This window comes from Ostrea edulis, chromosome 2 (genome assembly GCF_947568905.1).
Source record: "Ostrea edulis chromosome 2, xbOstEdul1.1, whole genome shotgun sequence".
NCBI lineage: Eukaryota > Metazoa > Mollusca > Bivalvia > Ostreida > Ostreidae > Ostrea > Ostrea edulis.
Genome location: NC_079165.1, coordinates 47,681,312 through 47,703,175, shown reverse-complemented (window position 1 = coordinate 47,703,175; position 21,864 = coordinate 47,681,312). Strand labels below are relative to the sequence as shown.

The 21,864-nt window shown below is 35.1% G+C and overlaps 1 protein-coding gene across 1 annotated transcript in view; it reads left to right on the top strand.

Annotated features, from left to right (window-relative positions):
• The first annotated feature begins 408 nt into the window (after window positions 1-408).
• Window positions 409-21,864, top strand: part of LOC130051451 (short transient receptor potential channel 7-like) — a 37,671-nt gene continuing 16,215 nt past the window's right edge. Inside the window, exons 1-5 of the mRNA XM_056153390.1 lie at window positions 409-429; window positions 1,880-2,050; window positions 19,855-20,346; window positions 20,482-20,658; window positions 20,931-21,095. Coding sequence (XP_056009365.1) covers window positions 409-429; window positions 1,880-2,050; window positions 19,855-20,346; window positions 20,482-20,658; window positions 20,931-21,095 — 1,026 coding nt within the window. The remainder of the gene's footprint in view (window positions 430-1,879; window positions 2,051-19,854; window positions 20,347-20,481; window positions 20,659-20,930; window positions 21,096-21,864) is intronic.

Genomic DNA, 21,864 nt, shown 5'->3' with positions numbered 1-21,864 from the left:
ATAGATAACCAATCAGAAAGTTGGAACTCTTCAATCTTGGAAATATGTTTAAGTTTGCTATTTATGCTAAATATCTTGACGCCCGTTAAAACGTGCAACTTTTGTTTTAAAACGATTAAAGACAAGTCGTACAGGTCACTTACATCAAATACCAGTCAAAATTATATGGGAGTACTTTTCTCAAACTGCAAAATGCACCGGTGAGTGGATTTATTTGCAATCGGTGTGTTGACTACGGAAAAGTTTTCGTCGTTGCCCAACTACGAAAGAGAAACGTTGATTTGCCAACGCGACTCTGTGCAGCAGCCAATGAAATGACCCTTGCATAATAACTACATACGATGGTTCTTCGGCGAGTTTTCCCACGGGTGATGAGTAAATGACGAGATCACCTGTGAGTATCCGAAGATGGTCTCCATTGTGAACAGAGTAAAATATCTTACTACATGTTCAGGTGTAAAATGTTTAGTAATTAAAATATGGAGACTTGACCCATTCTATGAAGAAAAAAACTTACTTCTTGTGTACAACTTTTGTCGTATTATCAAGAAAATTCTCCACGTCGGGTGACTTTAGATAGCTTGAAATTCAGAAATTCTTCTTGTGATGGATAGCCGAGGTGGTATAGCGACTGTCTTATTGAAGTTTTGCATATCTGTGGTTCGAATACCAATTTTTCCTACATATTATTTTTTGAATTATTAGACTTCCAATAATCATTTGTCTCTGGAATTTTATGCTAAGTTTTACTCATAGCATGTAGTCTTAATGATGATCACAAATAATTGATTCCAACATGCAGCTAGTGAATAAATGTAAACAAATATGGTGCATCGATGTTGTTTATGTAAACGACAACTTACATATAAAGGAAAGTTATTTAAAGATTTCAACAATGTGTAAGAAGTTACTTGAAGAGATCATGACAAAAGCCAAATATGCAACGAGTGCAGACTGTTTAAAAGGCACAGTGAACTAAAGTTCAATACAAAAACAAAAACAAATCAAGTGTCTGTTTCTGTCCCATTTGTATTTGCTGGGAAATCTAACAGCAAATGTGCGTTCTGTAACTGTAAAACTGGCTTCAGAATTGTACCAAAGGAGGCGAGAACTGATGCTATTATTATATTCGGTATATTAGTACCAGTAGGTTGTAAATGCTGTTCAAAACATCTGTTGGGGAAAACTGAATCCAAATCAAAGCATTAATACTGCGCTATACAGAAAACGCTATTCCACATTTGGTTTACACCACAAAATAGCTGAGGCTTCTCAATATGTCAATGGAAATGCGAATCACGAGCTCGTTACTTAATTCCGGGCACGAGCATTTTGTCGGAATATTAGTACTGAAAAAAACGTATCGCAATAAGATAATTTTTGTCAACGAACCGCAATAAAATATCTATAATATTGTGCAGCCCTGATTCTGATTTTTTTTCCCCGTTTCAAATAGAGCATTTAAGAGTAATTTAAATTATACGAAATTATTCATTCATGTGCAATCAAATACAAGTATGAATAGTTTTCTTGATGCCAGCACATTTTATAGTAATGCAGCATAATATACATCGGTAATTTTCCCGGTGTTGTCAATGTAACCCCGCGAAAAGCAGATGATAACCGACAACTCCTACCGTTTCGTGCGAACCGTAATGAAAACTAGGAAACTTTATCTTACCGCCTCATCAAAACTATTCCGCATAAACCATTCAGCATTCTATGTAAACCGTGCAGCTACCCTTACGTAACAGTGGTGTATAGGACGCTAATTGGGTAGGGTTTTCCTTGTGCAGCAATGTACAACATTTATATGGAATTGCAAACAAAACGTAATGAAATTAATTTCCTTAGTAATCATGCATATGTTTATTTGTAGCTGTCTGAACTAGAGGAAATATTCATAGAAGCTGCAGAATTTGGAGATTTTCCAACCATCAAATCACTTTTGAAAGAACAGGGAAAGGGACAGCAAGTGTTTTCTGTGGACTACACGGATATCGTTGGTCGTACACCACTTCAGTTGGCAGTTGCAAATGAACATTTAGAGGTTTGTTCAAACATTCCATAGACCATACAAACATTATGTTGAAAAGTACACATTTACATTATCTTTATGGCAACACGACCTTGTAGGTGATTTACGTGGCTTGTAGATGTGGGGCATTTAACGTCACAGCATGTCTTTTTGTATCCATGTCTACAAATCTAATAAGCTTGGCCATTACGTTTAAACTTTACCGCACAGACTTTTTAAATATTTTATTTCATGAATTGATAATGCTATTCATGAAACGCAATTTGTTTGGTTCATTTGACTTTTTCCCAGTTCATAGGTCGGTCGATAGACCAACTTGAAGTCTTGTCCCTTCAATTTCCTAAGAACCCTTTCCTTGACTGACATCAAACCTATTTTATTGGTTTACCCTAAAGAGTAGATGATCCCTATTAATTTTGGGGTTACAAGGTCAAGAATTAATCTACTCTGGACATAGGAGGATATCATGAGAACCCTTTGCTTGACATACATGTACATCAACTGTAATCCACCGGTTCCCTTTAATAAGTATATACCTTGATTTTGAGGCCACAAGGTCAAGGTAGACAAAATAAGATATTGTCCGTTCAACATCTTAAGAATCCTTTGCTTGACAGATATCAAACTTGGTACACCGGTACATCAGGAGAAGATGCACCCTATCGATTTAAAGGTCACAGGGTCATAGGGATAAAACGATACGTTTCCTCTATGACACGAAACATGTACATGTCGTACAATTTTGTCACAATGCGGTTATTTTCAATATGATACCCTTTCAAGATAAATTATTAATTTCATGGTTTTTTTTTTTTTATTCTGGTTTTTATTTAAATTTTGTAATTTCAACTGAATAAAATAACTATTTGAACTTCAAATTCATAACAACATAAAAAAAACCCATAAAATTGACGAGAAATAACTTCAATAAACTATAGAAACATTAGTTATGCTTTAAATGTATGTACACGTATGCGTAAGTACTAGCCTTTATGAACCTTCACCAATCAACAAATCATATACATTAATTCTCTCATCCAGCTTTAATCATTAAAGCAAACCATCTGGAATAATGGTTGACTTCAAGGAAAGTAAGAGGTCAACATTATCTGGGGACAACACTGCTCTTTGAGCATTAACAATACCTATAGAATGGAGAATGCACGCTCTGATGTGACAGACGTAGCAGAGACTTTACCATTCTCGCTAGTATTGGATGGTAATGTAAATATTCATTCCAGAGGATTGTTTCAAATATAAATGATATTGAAGACGAATTCCACTTCATTCTAAGATGTCCTCTTTATAATGAATTAAGAAAAAAATATATTTAACAATTCTATTATGCATAACCAAGTGTATTTAAATTGACAAAGCTTTTGAGTGTAAATAACATCAAAGAACTGAGTAATTTAGGTAAATATCTTAAATGTGCCGCGAAACTACGTAATGACACTGTTAATCAGTATATAGAGCATTTTTTTCTCTCTCTCTCTCGCATATATCATAATTAATAATTATACAGTACATATTATGAATCAGTGTAATTGGTTATGAATACCTGTAAAATATATATATATATATATATATATATATATATATATATATATCATTCTAACCAAGAATATATATATAGGGAAGTTGTTGTGGCCGAGTGGACTTACGCACTGGTTTGACAGTCTTGCTAGGCGGTGGGTGCCGTAGGTCGCTGGTTCGACCCCGGGCTGGGGTGACAATTTTCAGTACCTAGTTGTGATTATTTAGTGCTTTATATATATAGATATTTATATATATATTGATATTTTTATATATATATATATAGAAGGGGAGCTCAGTCTCGGCTGTAACATGTACAATTCAGGGTACCTTGAGGATTGAATTAACCGTTCGGTTGCAGGATAATAAAATTACACTGATTGCATAAAAGGGCCTTGCAAGCCCGGCATTGAAAGTTGATCTAGGAATTGCCCAAAATTATATTTACAGATTGATTTTATTTTAGGTATGTTAAACCTGAAGTATGACTGACTATTTATGATTGTTTTGAAAATTTTGACAATTCTTATAAGATCCTGTAACTTGTCAGTTTGATATTTTGCTAAAATTTTCAAATATTAAATTTCTTACTTTATTCTGGATAAAACAATTTTGCAAATTATCTTTTTTATAAATAATTTACCATTGCAGTTTTTCTATTCATTCAGTCCACATTCAATGAAATATAAGGTACTGTATAAAACAATATTATGTGTATAACAATTGTACATGTACCATTATGACAGAGGCATCATGAATTTTTTTTTAACTTATAATGAAGAAATGGGGGTGAAAAAAGATTTGGAAATGTTCAATATGCATTGTGTTTTGGTTTGCGGATAGACCATAACAAACATTTTACTTAAAAAACATTTTATGCGTCCGACTTAAGACGGGAGGTATTATGGTACAGCGATGTCTGTACGTCCGTCCTTCCGTCTGTTCGGGGTTTTCTGTTTTTAGTTTCATTTCTCTGTCACATATTATGCTGAAACTTGCTATGTAGCTTCTTTGTGGATCACTTAAGATCATGTTGCAATTTTGATCCGTTCTTACAGGAGGTTTGCTCCTTTTATTTCAAAATTATCATATGGAGGATACATAATTTGTCCGGCAAACTCCTCCCACAATTTTCAAGTGAGGACCATCTTGTTTTAGAGAATGTTTTTATGGGTATTGAAGATGTGCATGTGGCAAGGAAATTGATTTTCCTCAATTTTTGAGAAAATTACAGGTTGTTGAACTTAGTTCGTTTTGAGGAAATATATATATACTTATAATTTTTTTTTTAAAAATGTCAATAAATTCTGAAACGCTTGCTCCAGCGTTCCTGCTTGCACCTTTAATATTGTTCCATGTGTGAGGTGAAGTCCGTAAACTATAGTAGAATCTTACTTGATTAGTTAATGTCGTAAATTAAATTAAAATCTACCTTCGTTTTCGATAAACTACCCTGAAATAGCAAAAATGATAGTATAGTGAAGGACACACTTTGGCAGATCCAAGCCAGTTTTTTCTTTCTTTTTAATGACAACTTAAGATAATACAATATGAAGTAAATCCGTTGTTTATTGATGCTTGATTTTGATCTTACAGAAGAAATAAGTTTCGATAATTTTTTAATAAATATGATATGCCTGTTCATTTCTTTAATCCGTGAATTTAGTCTTGAATCGGCTAATTGAAATTTCCAGAACGAAGCGCAAAAACAAGGCATTACATCACTATAGACGCTTAGGTCTACAAGCAATCGCTCATTCTCGGGCCTTTCCGGCAAGCCGAGAAAGTGTGGTTGGTTTACAACATGGTCAGCATAAAATTGTGTAGGTGTCCAGTATTAGTTATATTTACAATAATTTTGACTAGGCCCATATTTATCATTTTATGAAGAACTTCAACGAAAGACACCCCCTTTCCGAGACCAACAATCTGACACATTGATAATTTTTTTGGATACGATATTCATCTGATATTTTCAATGCTCTTAAATTTTTCCCGTGATTATAGAAGTCACTGTTACGACTTTTTGTAATAATTTATCAACAGTTACTGATATGGATAAACACAGAAAAGGTTTTATTTTGGTTGATCATGTTTTGTGATGTCGAAAACTGTCCAAAATGTCAGATATCGAATGGTCCGGGCTGTCCTGGGAAGTTTGGGCCTCATATAAAAAAAAAATCCCGAGGTCCCATGTCACACCAGGTGTGGCACCATAAAGACCCTTCCCTGCTCAAAAGCCGTAAGCGCCAAGCTTAGGCCTAAATTTTGTAGCCCTTCACCGTCAATGGTGACGTCTCCATATGAATGAAAGATTTTCGGGAGGGATCTTATACAATCAATCAATCAATCAACTTCACCATTAAGTTTCTGTTAAGCACAAATGAAACAAATGTAAAATGCTATTCGTAAATTCTTGTCAGTTTCAATAACAATAGCTGTATCATTTGCCAATCAGAGTTGGTGTTGAGTGCATAGAATAGATAATTTCACATAGCAGCGTAATTCAGAAAAAAAGAAAAGGAAAATTGTTTGGTGTCTTTGTTATAAAGAAAGATAAAATCTGGTCCATGATCAGGTTTGCTAGTTTCGATATCAAGCTCTAAAATATATTCATTCTCATTGACATTTGCCATGAATACTTAATGAAAAAGATTCTGTGTATTTTTCTTATATAATCTGACTAGCTAGATATAAAGGAAACTTTTAAAACTAATTAAAAAGGCCCAGGCCTTGGAGGCCCGACATTGCAATCAGAGGGCGTTCAGAATCGGGTATGTGTATTTCCGACTGTATGAAAAAGAGAAGATAACGAATAGAATATATTGTTTTGACAAAAACATGATCACCTGCTTTTGGGTGTATTTTTAGGAGAATACTTATAAAATATTCAAAATAACAACAACAAAAAAGAGATGTTTTCCAGCTTGTCGGGCCTCTGAGGTCCTATGATGCTACCGAAGGGTTACGAAAAGACATCAAAATTTCAATGAAAATAAGAGTAAACTTTTGAAAAACCGTCCGCTTTCTGTAAGTATGACATTTTTGTAGGATAAAAAACCCATGGGTTGAATTTTGAAATAGAGTGCTTGACTTCTCAACGTAAGTTGAAGGATACATCCCGAATTCTAGTTTTATGCTTCAATATCTAGAAAAAACTATCAACAGAACTATTTAGAATAACCATAGGTTGGAAGTGAAAGGGATGTAGACAGAATTTTTCTATGATTACTTCTATACAAAAATAAAGATAACACACAAGCTTATCACAATTTTCAATGATATGATTAATTCAGATATACTATTTCAACTCTGTCATCTCAGTTCTGTCATTTACGTACATGTATATATCAAAGGAGTCACTTACAACCAGCTGGATTGAATTGAAACTGTTCATACTGATCTTAATATTACCCGCGGGTTGGAACAAGTGCAATCTTATTTAAGCTATAAGTTTGTCAACCAAATAACGCATCAAAGTTCCTGGTGCAAATATCGTGCAAATTGACTGTTTCCAGGATCGTGTATGTTAAGTAAAAGGTTTTATCATTGACTGTTTCCAGAATCGTGTATGTTAAATAAAAGGTTTTATCATTGCTAATGAAAGATACGTTAATGGATGAAGTACGTTTTCCAAAAGAAATGATATTGAAGATTTTACTTTGGTGAAGCCGAGGACAAGCACAGTGTGCACGCATCCAATGTCGGAATTTCACCCGAGGTAGACAGGAATCAATCCGACAACAGGTACGTCTAGTTTTATAAGTTCATAACGCTGATGTGGTAATTCATATAACAGAGCAAAACAATCTAAATCATTTTACCATTTAATGATCGTCAAACCAGTCCCATAGACCAATTTGTTATTGATAATTAAGAATTATTTCGTCTTGTTTTTAATGTGTGATATATGATACTGTTTTTTATGTGTATTTATTACTTTTCCCCTAGAATATTTATGCCAATAGTGTTTTAGCTTTTGACTTCACATTTTAGAGTACTTTTTAGATTGTGTTCAACCCCCCCCCCCCCCAACGAACAAACCAAAAAAACCTTTTACTGTCGATCTTAATGATAATGTTTTATTTTGATAATTTTATAGAATTTCACAGTTGTCGTGTTACATGTATCATCATTATGTAAAATGAAATACATATTTACAACCATAGTATCCATATTAACTTGAACGCCTGGTATCGAGCCTGGGTTTCCTACCCACAAAGGGATCTTTCTACCTACTGAGCGATCGTGGAGGATTCAATCCGCATGAAAACCAGATATTTCGCTGAATTGTCCTCCCACCTAACCGTTATGTACATGGTTGTAAATACTTCCAGGCTGAGACACGGGGTTGCCGGAGACTTCGTTATAAGCTCGGTTACCATAAATAGGAGATTTACAACATGCCAACGCTCCATCAACTGATCTACATGCGTATTTCGTCGGCGACTTCATCTAAGGAACCCCAATCGTAGGAGTGACTTATCTTAAGAAATGCTTATTCAGTTCGGTCACTTCTAGTACACTGTGCCTGAGGAACACAGTATCGATTAAACTACATGTACATGTATATCGCTCGGTGACTATATTTGTACATGTATATCGCTCGGTGACTATATTTGGTTTGACTTATCTACTGTATACACTGTACACAACTTCAGATTTACGGCATAATTCACAACCTAGAGGCCCGGGGTCGATTATCTATTATTATATTTTTCAGAGCCCCTGTCAAGCATGAGAGTAGTAACTCTTTCTTCGCCAAACACCCGCGGCCGGCATTAAGAGTGAAAATACGTTAGGCGTTGGCACCTTCGCTGCCGTAAGCGTCATGCATTGGTTAAAATATGCGTGCGTCTATTATTGCGGACCCGTTGCGAAGGGAAGATAAATATTCAGAAATCACATGAGAATCTGCTACATGACATATTCGTGTACCATTCGCTAATTTTACACTATGTTTTTAATGGGATTTATAATAAAATATATCTAATTTTGTATGTGGATAAGTTACGGTAACCACATTTTGAGTATAGTCGAGTAGTTTCCTGCCCAGAGTTTAAAAAGTTCACTGTTAATATATGTTTGTTATTATTCTTTGGAATATTCATTTTTGTGGCCAGAAACTTCACAGAATACGAACAAATAGTTCATTCTAGTGTTAAAGCAGTAATATGAAGAAAATAAAGAACACGCAAGTTTATTTACATGTATCTTGAAAAACTATATCGAGATTGTAGAATTCATATGGTATTTCTATATTCTCTGTAGATCAACGGTTGTTTCAATGGAAAAACAAAACAAAGAGGGTGCCACCATACTTCAACCGAAGTCACCGCGGATATTGAAGAGAATAAAGCATCAAGATAGCTTCGAGCTGCAGGTTAAATCAGGTCTAATGACCCCGTCATCATATAAAAGAGAATTTAGATAGAAAATAACGGCAAGTAAAATATAAAAGCGCGGAATTCAGTTTCATAGTATGATATAAATGCACGAAATATGAAGAATTGATGACAATATTTATATCACGTATACATGTATATCAACGAGGATTGCGAGTATCGTCTTTACATTTGATTTTACTCTGTCACGTAGTTTGTATAGTATTTCACTCAGTTTATTATGATCCATTATAGTATTGTGAGCATCAATTTCATGTTAATGTGGTATAATGTGCAAATGTTCTTGAACTGCCAATCACCTATTGTTGTTAATGTCGTGTCTTGATCTCAGAATCCATTAAATGATTAGAAGTGTGTGTGTGTGTGTATGTGTGTGATCATTGCACTTTGATACCAAGATTAAAGTGCTGTAAGGGATCATTTATATATCAAGGTCAAGATGAATGTCGAAGGTCATATTGTTTGAAATTACTCTATTATATCACAATCTCATGTACATGTATGTTTTATGAAAATAATTTGAGCTGCATCCATGCCAAGATATGCGGAAATGAAACGCGTTTAAATGCTAAAAAATTGGGAGAGTTTAGATTAAGCTATATTTTATAACAACCTAAGATCTCTCTTGATCTCCGTTCTAGGAATAAAGGAGAAACAAATTCGTAAAATCTGAGAATAATCATTTGTGACTTCCTTTGATTTTTAAAACGTTTACTATGGTATACAATCATCATCAGTGGAAAGATGCTTTCCGTACTGGGAGCATATTACTGTAACAATCGTTCATTTCTTAAAAACAAGAACACATCTTGAAAATTGTCCGTTTATTAAAACCCTTTCACTACAAATTTAAGATGGTGGAAATTTTTCAAGATGGTCGCCATTGAATATACAGAGTTTTTGCAATAAAATTCAAAAGACTTGTCCTATTTGAATGATCTTGATGTCAAATCATATATTTTTATACGCTCACCTTTAGACTTATTATTATGGTACAACGATGTCTGTCCGTCCGTCCGTTCAGGGTTTTCTTTTCTTCTTATTTATCTGTCATACATTAAGCTGAAACGTGTTGTGTAGCTTCTTTAGATCATGTTGTAATTTTGATACTCTTCGATCCTTTACTGGAGTGTCTTCGTTTAAAATTGTTATATCGAGGGTACATAATTTGTCCGTCTAATTCTTCTTAGTTTTCTAAAAGGACCCTCATATTTTACAGAGTATTTATATGGGCATTGAAGGTGTGCATGTGGCAAGGATTTTGATTTTCTTCAATTTCTGAGAATATTAAAGCTTGTTGAACCAAGTCACTTTTGAAGAAATATCACAAAATTGAGTACATGAATGGTCCGTCAATCACCTCCCACAGTTGACAAGCTTAGGAATGTGTAAACAACTTGAGGATGTGCATATTGCAAAACGTTTGATTCTCAACAATATTATAATTTTCTTTGATGGACATTATGGTTGTTGATCATAGAAAAGTAAACAAGGAACAGGGTTTTCCTGTCTTTGGAATATATGTGAGTTTCACTTTCTTTCTACCTTGCGTAGTAGCTATACTGAAGCAGCTGAGCAATTGCTTTATCTGTTTCTGATGCGCCAAACGTCAGTCGAGATTTGATGTCCGCTCCACTGAAGAACGAGTGAAATGACCTGCTCTGTGCCCCCCTCATGGAAGGTTTGATCAAATGTGGACTTGTGGTCCAGCATATGTCTTCACAAGACGTCGGCTGCTTTACCAGAGATAATAGCTTCACTAAAATAGTCAGAGGCTTCTCATAAGACGTCTTTCTGGAAAGCCAGAAAAAAAATCTCTTTCCAGCTTTTGAGCTTCCAACTCAGTTCAGAGGTTGGGGCGTTTTTGTTACAGTAGCTAAGTACTTCGTTACTAGCTTCAAAATACGGATGTATATTTAATTGCTGTGATAAAATTTAGAAATTCATTTCAAAATTAAGGATTACATGTATCTCCCTCATGCATAACTCTTATCCTTAGACGAATTTGAATCCACTTTTTGGCACTTTGTTTGTCCCTATAATAGCTCTGACAAGTTTATTGTTATTTCGGATTTCAAAAATTTCGGTTGAGCATCACTGAAGAGACATTATTTGTTGAAATGCACATCTGGTACATCAAAATTGGTACCGTATAAGTTTTACATTACATATGAAACACATTTGTCCTAGAAAACGCACAGCTGCTGCTATCTATTTACCCGGGGCTATACACAAACAGATCAGATTGTGCTTATCGAAAATGTATTCTCTTTATTCCGATAAATACACGGAACAAAATAATAATTTAAACTCCACCCGTACCCCTACAGTAAACATTGTTATTCAATTATACAGACTTCACACACTTTGTTCGTGTCAATTAGGCTGCTTTCAATCAGGGGAGATTTCAGAGTAAAATAGTTTCCCTGTGTTGAATGTTTTACTGGTCAAGAGATTTTGCAGCTTATAGATTGATTTTATTTTGTTTAACGTCCATCTCGAGAATTTTTCACTCATATGGATTCCCGTGGGGATCCGGGTTAGAATAGGTCCTCAGTTTTAGTATTGCACACAATTTTCATTTCTAAACAATATTACATATGACTTGAGTGGTATCATCTAGTTACATGCTTGAAAATAGTATACAGTTATTGACTGGGTTCGAGGACAACAGCTGTTTTGTTTGACCCAAGAACGGGTCTGTTGCCCGAAGCCGTAGGCTGAGGGCAACCGATCCGTTCGAGGGTCAAACAAAACAGCTGTTGTCCGAGGACCCAGTTAATAACTGTTTTGTTATACACCTTCAGTTTTTAGGTAGTTTTTACTAGGTGCACATGGTTTGTTGACTTTCAACGGATCGACAGTGTGATTGCGTACATTTATCACCGATTCCACTAGTATAAAAGAAAACATACCCAATACCCTAATTGATAATTATATTTTTCGTGAATCTGTTCTGCTTTTCATCTTATAAATTCCATATTTCATCATCAGTCAAATCAGTGAACCTCACCATTACGTAAACAAATCAGCAGTCCAAGAATCATGTGACTTGCGTATAACCGCTTTAACACGAATAAAATAAAAATAAGTAAACTTCATCTTAATATACAATTGATTCTAGAAAATGATGAAGAAGAGATATTTTTTGGCATAATACCGTTATCTGCACCGCGATAAAATGTAAGATTTATTTTTCCTTTAGGAAGAGTTATTTGCTCTTTAATTTTCGTTTATTCCGTTAAATTACTATAGGAATAAGCAAATTTTCAAAGATTTACATATGGCACAATTAAAAGAAGTATAAATTAAAACAACCCCCTGGGTGCTGGTGGGGGGTGGTGGTGGATGAACCTGAACCTAAATTACGGAATAAACTGTATATTAAAGATATGCGGTGCAGATAACGGTATTATGCCTATTTTTTAATGTTCTTGCTGTCCCTACTTTGAAAATTTAATTGAATTTCATCTTCCGTTGCTGTCGCAAAATGGTCACCCGTCATTTCTCTTTATCCAAACGGCACGAAAAAATAACTCGAGTTAGCGCCATATGACGTCATCGGTCAACAGTCATTTATAACAGTCGATTTTAACAGTTCCCGGTCCAACAGTCGCCAGAACAGTCGAAATGTTGGACTTATTTTTGTAAGGAGTTATATAGGAACTGTTTTATAGGGGTATAACAATATAGTATGCTGTATTTTCTGCATAGCATTGTCATTCATTATGTGTAGCAATTGATATAAGTATATGCTTGCAAGCATTTCCTAAAGTTCGGATATTTTAAGTTTTGGATTGATAATATTGTGGTAACATACAGGAGTGACGTCTTTGCTTATATTTGAATTAGCCGTTCTCAGATGGTTAGTATGAACGTATAGATATTCAATTGTAAATTACTAAAGATTATCATATTGCAGGAAACTCATCTGAACAATTCATTCTTGATATTGAGATTTAGCTTTTGCACAAGTTCAGTACCGTGTTGAAAGAAAAGTAAATGCAGTTTTGTTTCAGTATATGAACCTAAAATGTAGATTTTATGATGTTTCCAAGATTGATGATCATAGGCCTGTATCTATTTTGAGACTAATAATCGAAAATTAGATTTAGTACCAGGTATACCCTTGGCTTGTGAAAAGCACATCAATACACTCTTGTGACATTGTATCATATTGCATGTGTATGATAAAACCTGAACACGAAATATATTGATTTATAAATATCAACATCTTATCGATACATCAATTTGAAATTTCGACACCCATATGGAGCCAGATATTATAGATGAATTACACCTGCGTCTGTCTGTCTGTTTGACGTTCCATGATAATTTGTCACTCATAGTGAGACGTCACCGGGTGTAGGTGACGTTACCACTTCAGATTTATGCTTAACGCTCAAGGACACTCCAGTGAAGATTCTGCCGCGACAGAGGGCCGCCGTTTCCAATGTCGTATACAAAAGACCCGTGATTGTATATGATAAGAGTTGACTTTAGATTTAGCGTTCCTGTTTGTTTGTTTATTTGCTTTACGTCCCTTCGAGAATGTTTCATTCATACTGAGACATCACCATCTACAGTGTATACATGTGCAGTGCGTATGCATGTGGCTTATGGTCGATTGATTGATTGGTTGTATCTTGCTTAACGTCTCACTCTAGAATTTTTCACTCATGGAGACTTATGGTCTTAGCGAGATTTATTTTTGTTTGGTTATACCAACGCGGTAGCATTAAATTGTTTTTATAAAAGTGTATTCAGCAATGATGTTAAGGATTCCGTAACACTCATAGAGTAATAGCGAGCGAAGCTCGCGTCGCGAAGCGACGCGACGAGCTCGCTCCAATGATTACGCAATTGAGTCACGTGGTTTGCTCTTCATCAGCTGAAAAATGATGGGGACTACCCATAATGCCTCCGGAAAAATGTCGCCGTCACTGCGGTATACTTCATTGACAATCCCGTAATTAAAATAATTAGATTGTTTAGAAAGTACAATTAACGTTTTTAAATTCCAGACAAGCTTTCTCATAGCTTTAAACGTTTTGTTTTTGCTTGGTTTGAGAGAAGAAAAAAAAACATTGTAGCTAATATGACGTCACAATTTGTAACTGTTTACACCAAGCACGTTATATTTCCCGCGTTAATTGAGAGGCGGATAAAAGTCGTGTTGCAAGATGTTAATGGGCTTCGCTCGTCTCAACAGTCACACCGTACAACATATTACTGATACATTGATAGATTGTATATTGTTTAACGTCCCTCTCGAGAATTTTTCACTCATTTGGAGACCTCACCATTGCCGGTGAAGGGCTGCAAAATCTAGGCCTATGGTCGGTGCTTATAGGCCAATCCGAAAACATGAGTTATCTTTCCTTGATCCGGAACATAGTGCGCTTGCGTAACAGTAGGTTAAGACTTCCGGGTAGTATATTCGAGAAGCGTCATTATCAACAGTGCAGAAGGCTACGAATATATTGCTGTATAATTTTACAGTAATCACGCCAAGAAATATGTTAACGTTAATAAAAAATCTCAATGCATAGGTTTACTTCATACACGTGAAAATAACCAACTTTGCATGTAAAAATAATAGAAAATTAATGTTGTATAAGTTGAGGAGGACACCCCCCTCCCTGATAGGATGTACTGATGTAATTTCCTACGACAGGCCTGTCCCGAGACCGAGACACAGTTAGATTATTCTAACTACACCCCTCCCCCATTTTCCAGGATTTCACGTGTTTTATAACTGAAATTAGTACATGTATACAGGCGCGTAGCCAGAAAGAAAATGAAGTGTACGCGAAGTATTGCAAGGGGTCTGGGGCCGCCGTGAGGCCCCAGTGGGCGAAGCCACCGGAAGCTCCTGAATTTTTTCTTGTCAATTTCCAAACCCAAAAGAATTCACAAAATTATTTTCTAAACTGTTTTATTATGCCAGCTCACCGTATGTACTTGGACTGACTTTATATTCGTTTTACGAATTTTTTTTCGTTGTTTTCGACCGGTATATAATGTTACTGATTACAAAGAAAATCATAATCCGTCTACTACATGTACATATATGACGTAGATTTTTAAAAGTGATATTCGACATGGTGTTAATGATTTGAAATTCTATAAGGACTTTAAAGATTGAATGGACACAATGATGTTGATCAAATCATAAACAATATAATGCAGTTATTTTTTAGGCACAAATATTTTAACGGCAAATCTCTCTCTCTCTCTCTCTCTCTCTCTCTCTCTCTCTCTCTCTCTCTCTCTCTCTCTCTCTCTCTCAAATGACACGTACGCAGTTGCGTACTTGCGTATAGGCAGCTACGCGCCTGGTATATATCATATATTCCTTACATATTCTCAGGATCTTTAGCCCGTGTTTTAATACAGTTTGATTTATAATTAAATATCAGAAGTTCAATATCAATGTAGTACATTCAGCGATGAAAGTTCTGCCACGATGTACGTCTAGGTATGTCGGACTGACATCTCTAGATTCTGAAAATGTCCATCTCCTTCGATTGGTGAGTAAAATTTAACCCAGGCTGTACTTGTATATGAAACAGAGGCCACTGACAGATTTCCAGCTGTCTGCCCACAAATTTTATACAGTTTCAAATACAAGTATAACCGTAAAGAAATTCGTCGTCACAACCCATCTTTAAACTGACATTTACACATGCAATGCTTTGAAAATTAAATAACGTATAATTGAACGCCCTGAATTTATAGTCGGCAAGAGTATGTAGGCCTACCTGTAAATACAGCCATTTTGAGTAAAATATTTGGACTTTTACTCAAATTATTTTGTAAATTTGTGGCGAAAGGGGGTGTTTAAATCTGTCATTGCAATTTCTGTTATGACACGATATGTGCCTATACATAATCAAGTAGATTTCAAGGGGGCTAAAACGAATAAAAGAGGGAAGATACAGAGACGTCAAAAGCATTCTATTGGGGGTGGTGGTGGTAAATTTACCTACCCCCCCCCCCCCCAGAGAGTACATTTGAGAATACACCCCCCCCCCCTCGGGATCACACAGGTCTATGGAAAATAATCCATATCAGTCTAGCAATATTGAACAAAATTAATGAAAAATATTATTTAGTTACCTATTTTACTGCATTTTAAACATATCAGTTGATATTAACAATCCTAGCTTCATGCTGCAGTGTACAAAATGATTTGCACGTCCAGGTACTTTGGAGAAAGTTACCCAATGATTGCAGTCTGGTTTATTTTTGAAAGAGTCGATTGGTGGTGGTGGAATAATTTTAGCCCTGATAAAACAATGAGAGCGTTGATTTCCTAATTTAATTGATTTTTTTTATTTTGAAAAGAGGGGGGGGGGGGTGTTATGCAAGATCTTTGCACCACAGGCACTCGACGTTTTAAATATCTATAATAAAAATTAAAATTGCCTACAAAATAATTATGTCAGTCGTTATTGGAGACATATGTAAACAAATGAATGTCTGGGTGATTTCCAATTTAATTTTTAAAATCCCCCCTACCCCCGAAAATCACACCCGACTCGATCAAGAAATTCTTTTTTTTTTCCATTAACATTTTCTTACTCTCTCGTACAAATTATTTCAACTGTTCTCGATTTTGAACAGCGCCCATACTTATATAACTATACATATAATATATGCGCAGTCTGACTGTGTTACTACCCGGAAGTTGTCATATTCACACTAAATGTAAGAATACAAAGAGAGATAACTCACGTTTTCGGAAAGGCCTATAGCCATTGAGCAGGGAGGGATCTTTATCGTGCCACGCCTGATGTGACGCGAGACCTCGGTCTTTACGGTTTCATCCGATGGACAATTATCTATCAAATGAATCAAGCTGACATGTATCGGGCAAATTAAAAAATTTTGATCTCTCTTATTTCTACAGAGAATTATGTTATATAATTTTAACATGTTTCTTGACTTTAAAAGGACCCATATCTTGTAAAGATTAAATTCTTTCACCATCTGTATAACTTTCTTGTCATAATAAAACACATTTTAAGGCAATTAGTCTCTGGAGAATATTTTTCCAAAATTCTTGTCGTTGTTAAATTTCATTCTGAGGAAAGTGATTCAACCCAAGTGTATGCAATTAAATGAAAGATAACCAGGATGTATATACATTTTATGTATGCAGGAGAAAGGGGTGGGATCGAGTACTATATGTATTTCCCCCAGTAGTCAACAGACCAGCTTCCACACCGACATGTACATGTATACTTTTATAAAACTTTTACAATATATGCAAGTACATGTAGATTGTGTTTTAATTTCAAATACTGTATACAGGGTTATTTTCGCCCCTTCCTGCACTTGCTGACGGTTTCTTCCCGTTTTAAATTCGCCCAGACACAGCTGTGTTAAAATAGAGATAAGAGGGGGGAAAACAATTTCGCCCAGTCTTAAATTCGTCCACTGACATCAAGAGCAAAAATAAAACGGGGGCGAATATATTCCTGTATACAATACTTGCTTCATAAGTAACACCCGAAAGCTGGTGACGTTTCTATATCTGTAAAAAATTCTCGAATGGGTCGTGAAACAAGATACAAACAAAACACATGTGTCTTGTTTTCAGATCTGGAGGGCATGTTATGATAGATGTGGTATGTATGTCTGCCAGTCCCACGAATTACAATATATACACTAGGGACAATATTGTGCCAAAAACACCATTTATGAAAATTGCTTGATTAAAAAAACGTAACGTTTTTACATTATGCACCCGAGTAAAACTACAATAAGGATGAGGAGGAGGTGTTCCTGAGTCATAATTGTAGGAAAGTACAATAAATGTAATATATGTACATGTACCAAAAAGTATATATTCACTTTCCAGCTTATATTATTACATTGTTTATTGGTGTAATCATTTTCCAGATTCTGATGGTATGATATGCCTTTTTATGCCATAATGGTAATGGTATAGTGTCTTGTCATCTCAAATACAAATAATATTTTCACTAAGCCTGTTCTCGCCCATCGTCGGAAACTCGGATTACGCTTCGTTCCTCTCTCCATCACCCGTGGGTCCATTCATTCCTACTCGCTCGTTTTCATAAATAAATATTTTAAAATATCATCCAATCAAAGTAATCGCTATAGTAACGGAACTCTTCTGTTTTGAAAGGTAGCATCAATTTAACTTTGCTATCACAATAATTGTATACCGAAATTGGGATGAAAGCGTCTTGTTGATTGGACAAATTCGCTCAGGGTATACGATGAGCACCCAATCAAATTGCCTCATTAATTATTCATGAGAACGAGCGAGTAGGAATGAATGGACGCACGGGTGATGGAGAGAGGAACGAAGCCGTGGGTTTTCGACGATGGCTCTCGCCGATCTATGATAAAAATCAACAATTGACATCAGTCTGTATATGATAACAGTTTGTCAGTTAATTGCTTAGTTTGATACCCTATCCTGATATACATTATACTTACGAGATATTTTTCTAGTAATAGCAAGATTTTTTAATTCAAATTAATAGCAAGATGATTATCTCGTAAATTGGATATTTGTCTGGTAATTTAGAGATACCGGTAGTTATATTGTTATTTAACGATCTTTTCTCGTAATAATCAGATAATTACTTCGTAATATCGAGATAGTTATATTGTTATTTAACGATCTTTTCTCGTAATAATCAGATAATTACTTCGTAATTTCGAGATAGTTATATTGTTATTTAACGATCTTTTCTCGTAATAATAAGATAATTACTTCGTAATTTCGAGACATTTCTCGAGTAATTTCAAGATGACTCGTAAATTCGAGATAATTGACTCGTCATTACGAAATTTTTCTTGAAAAAGATCTCTTGTAACAGGATATTTTCATGGTAAACGAGAAGAATAATCTTGTAATTGCGAGATCTTTCTCGTAATTATAAGGCCCGTGATACCAATCAGCTTTCGTACCTACATTTAAATATTTCATAAAGGAATATTTGGAAACACTTCATTTTGAAATTATTACTTAAATTCTGCGAATTCATTAAAGTGAAGACATAATATATCATACATGGGGAAACACATGCACTCTATACGTTTTCTAAAACAAAAAAGGTAAAATACATAGTTACATGTATCGATTATTACAAAAAGACACAAAATTCCATTTTCCGTGTCTGGATGTAAATATTTTCAAATTTATTTAGATGTTATCAGTAAAGGTTTGCGTGATCTTCACTAAGTCCAGATTTGGTAATGTTCTTTATTACAAAACCAAGTCATTGTGAACTGTGTAGCAGTGGAATGAAGCTTGTGATTGCTGCATCTATGTTTTCATAGACCATAGTCTACATTTTATCACATTTTTTTCAGGTTGTTGAACTACCATTTTACTGATTTTTGGGTGCTGAACTTAGTGCGCATGAATATGTTGCAAGGGACTTTTGTGTGAGCCGCATCACACCTTCACCTTTTTTTATACATACATGTAACAGACATGATAGAAAGCGTCCAGTGTGACATATAACCTCAATTCCATTACAGAAAGATTTGTTAATTGTAAAACGAGTAATATAAAACAGAGATATGGATTTTTCAATTTATTGTGTATTCATGAATAAGAAAATTTTCATGATCACTTTAAAACGATCATCATTATTCTAACTTGCATGCTATGCATATGGACGAGTTATATTCGCAGATAGAGAGGCACACTACATCACACGAGTCACTGCATGTAGTAAAGATTTATTGAACCAATGTTAAATGCGCACATTTAGTGAAAATAAATCAATATCAAACTTTTAAAGAAACCAATAAAATTATTTTGATATATATATTTTTTCTTTAAATGTTTTAAAAGCTCCACTCCCGGGTTTGATTTTACAGGTGGTTGAGCTGCTTTTAGGACATTCAAATATATCCAACATCCACGAAGCTCTACTCCACGCAATCAGTAAAGGCCATGAACACATTGCGGAATCTATCCTCAAGCATCCGAAATACATAGAGATAAAGCCAAAGAACAAAAGAATTGGAGAGACAGACCACTTCTTCAACCAAACTAAGGAGGACTCGCCATTCTCTTCTGACATAACGCCGATCATACTGGCAGCAGAGAGAAACCAGATCGAAATTGTGCAGCTTCTTCTGCTGCGTGGGGAGAAGATTAAAAAGCCTCACCATTATTACTGTAACTGTCAAGAATGCAGCAACAAACTAGAATTTGATGAGCTCCGCTTGGCAAAAACTCGCTTAAACGCTTACAAAGGATTGGCCAGTTGTACTTACATATCGTTGACAAGCGAAGATCCCGTGTTAACGGCTTTCGAATTGGCTAAAGAACTGCGATATGTTTCAACTATTGAGAAAAGTTTTAAGGTATTTATGTTAGAATATTAATTCTATATATTCTCGAAAACAGTCGCAATTATGAGCTCAATAATTTGGTAGAAAAAGGACAAGGGATGTGGTTGATTAAAAAAACACTTTACAAGTTTTTCTTCTTACTTGCAGACAGAGTATTTGGCACTTGCAGACCAGTTAAGTGACTACGTCGTGAAACTACTTGATAAGGTCAGAGGTCATGATGAACTAGAAAAACTTATAAATAAAAAGCGTCGGGATCCACACGACGAGTCTTACGATCTTCTTGCACGACTTCACCTGGCCATCCAGTGTAACGAGAAGAAAGTGAGTCTCATTACAGAATGATGACTATCTGTTAAAACTAAGATCAAACGAAGCTACAAATTGTATAATATACAATAGTAATATCCTACGATGTATAAGGGATGAAATTTATTTGGTAGTGTTTAAAAAGGTCATGGATATTACAATGCTATTTTATAAATGCTTTTGTTCGAGTGCTGCTGGAACATAAATCGAATTTGGTGTGTAAATCTTCAAGGAAAAGTTTTCAAAACATTTAATTTATGAAGCATCTTTTACTTTTCTTTCTAAAGTTTGTAGCTCACTCGAGTTGTCAGCAGAAACTTGTTAGTATTTGGTACGACGACTTCCGGATTATCGAACGGTCCCACTGGTTGATACGGATATTCATTGTGTTGGGAATAGCCTTAACGTTTCCATTTATGTCACTGCTGTACTGGGTCGCTCCTACCGCAAAGGTAATATTTCGTTATAAAAATGCATTTATAGTGTTTAATGTGACATCTTCGTGTATTGCCCTACAGAAATATAATTGCACCGAGAAAAACCCTGTGGTTTCATCATTTTAATACTTCTGTCATCAGACGTGATGTATTATGGTACAGCGATGCATGTTCGTTTGTCTGTTCGAGGCTTTCATTTCTCTGTCATACATAAATGTGAAATTTGCTGTGTATCTTTTTGTGAGTTACTCTAGATCATGTTGCAATTTTGCTGCATTTTGACTTCTCTTGCAGGAGTTTTCCCCACTTTATTTGAAACTTAATGTTATATGGGGATACATGCTTTGCCCATTTAATCCTGTGAAAAGTACAGGTTGTTGGACTTAGTCAGTTTTGAAGAATTATTACATAAAGAGTCCATGGTTTCTCCGTCTAGATTCTCCCATAGTTTTCAAGTGAGGACATTCTTATTTTTCAGAGTGTTTTTGTATGGCTATTGAAGATATGCATAAGGGAAGGACTTTACCTTTGTGTCTTTGTATTTTGATTCCCAACAATTTTCTAATTTTCTTGGATATTTGAAAAATTACAGTTGTTGAACGTTTTTTGGAAAATATTTTTACAAAGTTTTATCAATGCAGGAAAGTATGGTATAACTTGATGATGGTTGATACTACCCAAGTACAGTTCTACAAGCAGTGACATTTTTGTCATGATTGCTAATCAAAGTTATAGAAAACAAAGTCCTTGAGTAAAACTCTTTACATGAGCTTGTGAAGGACCT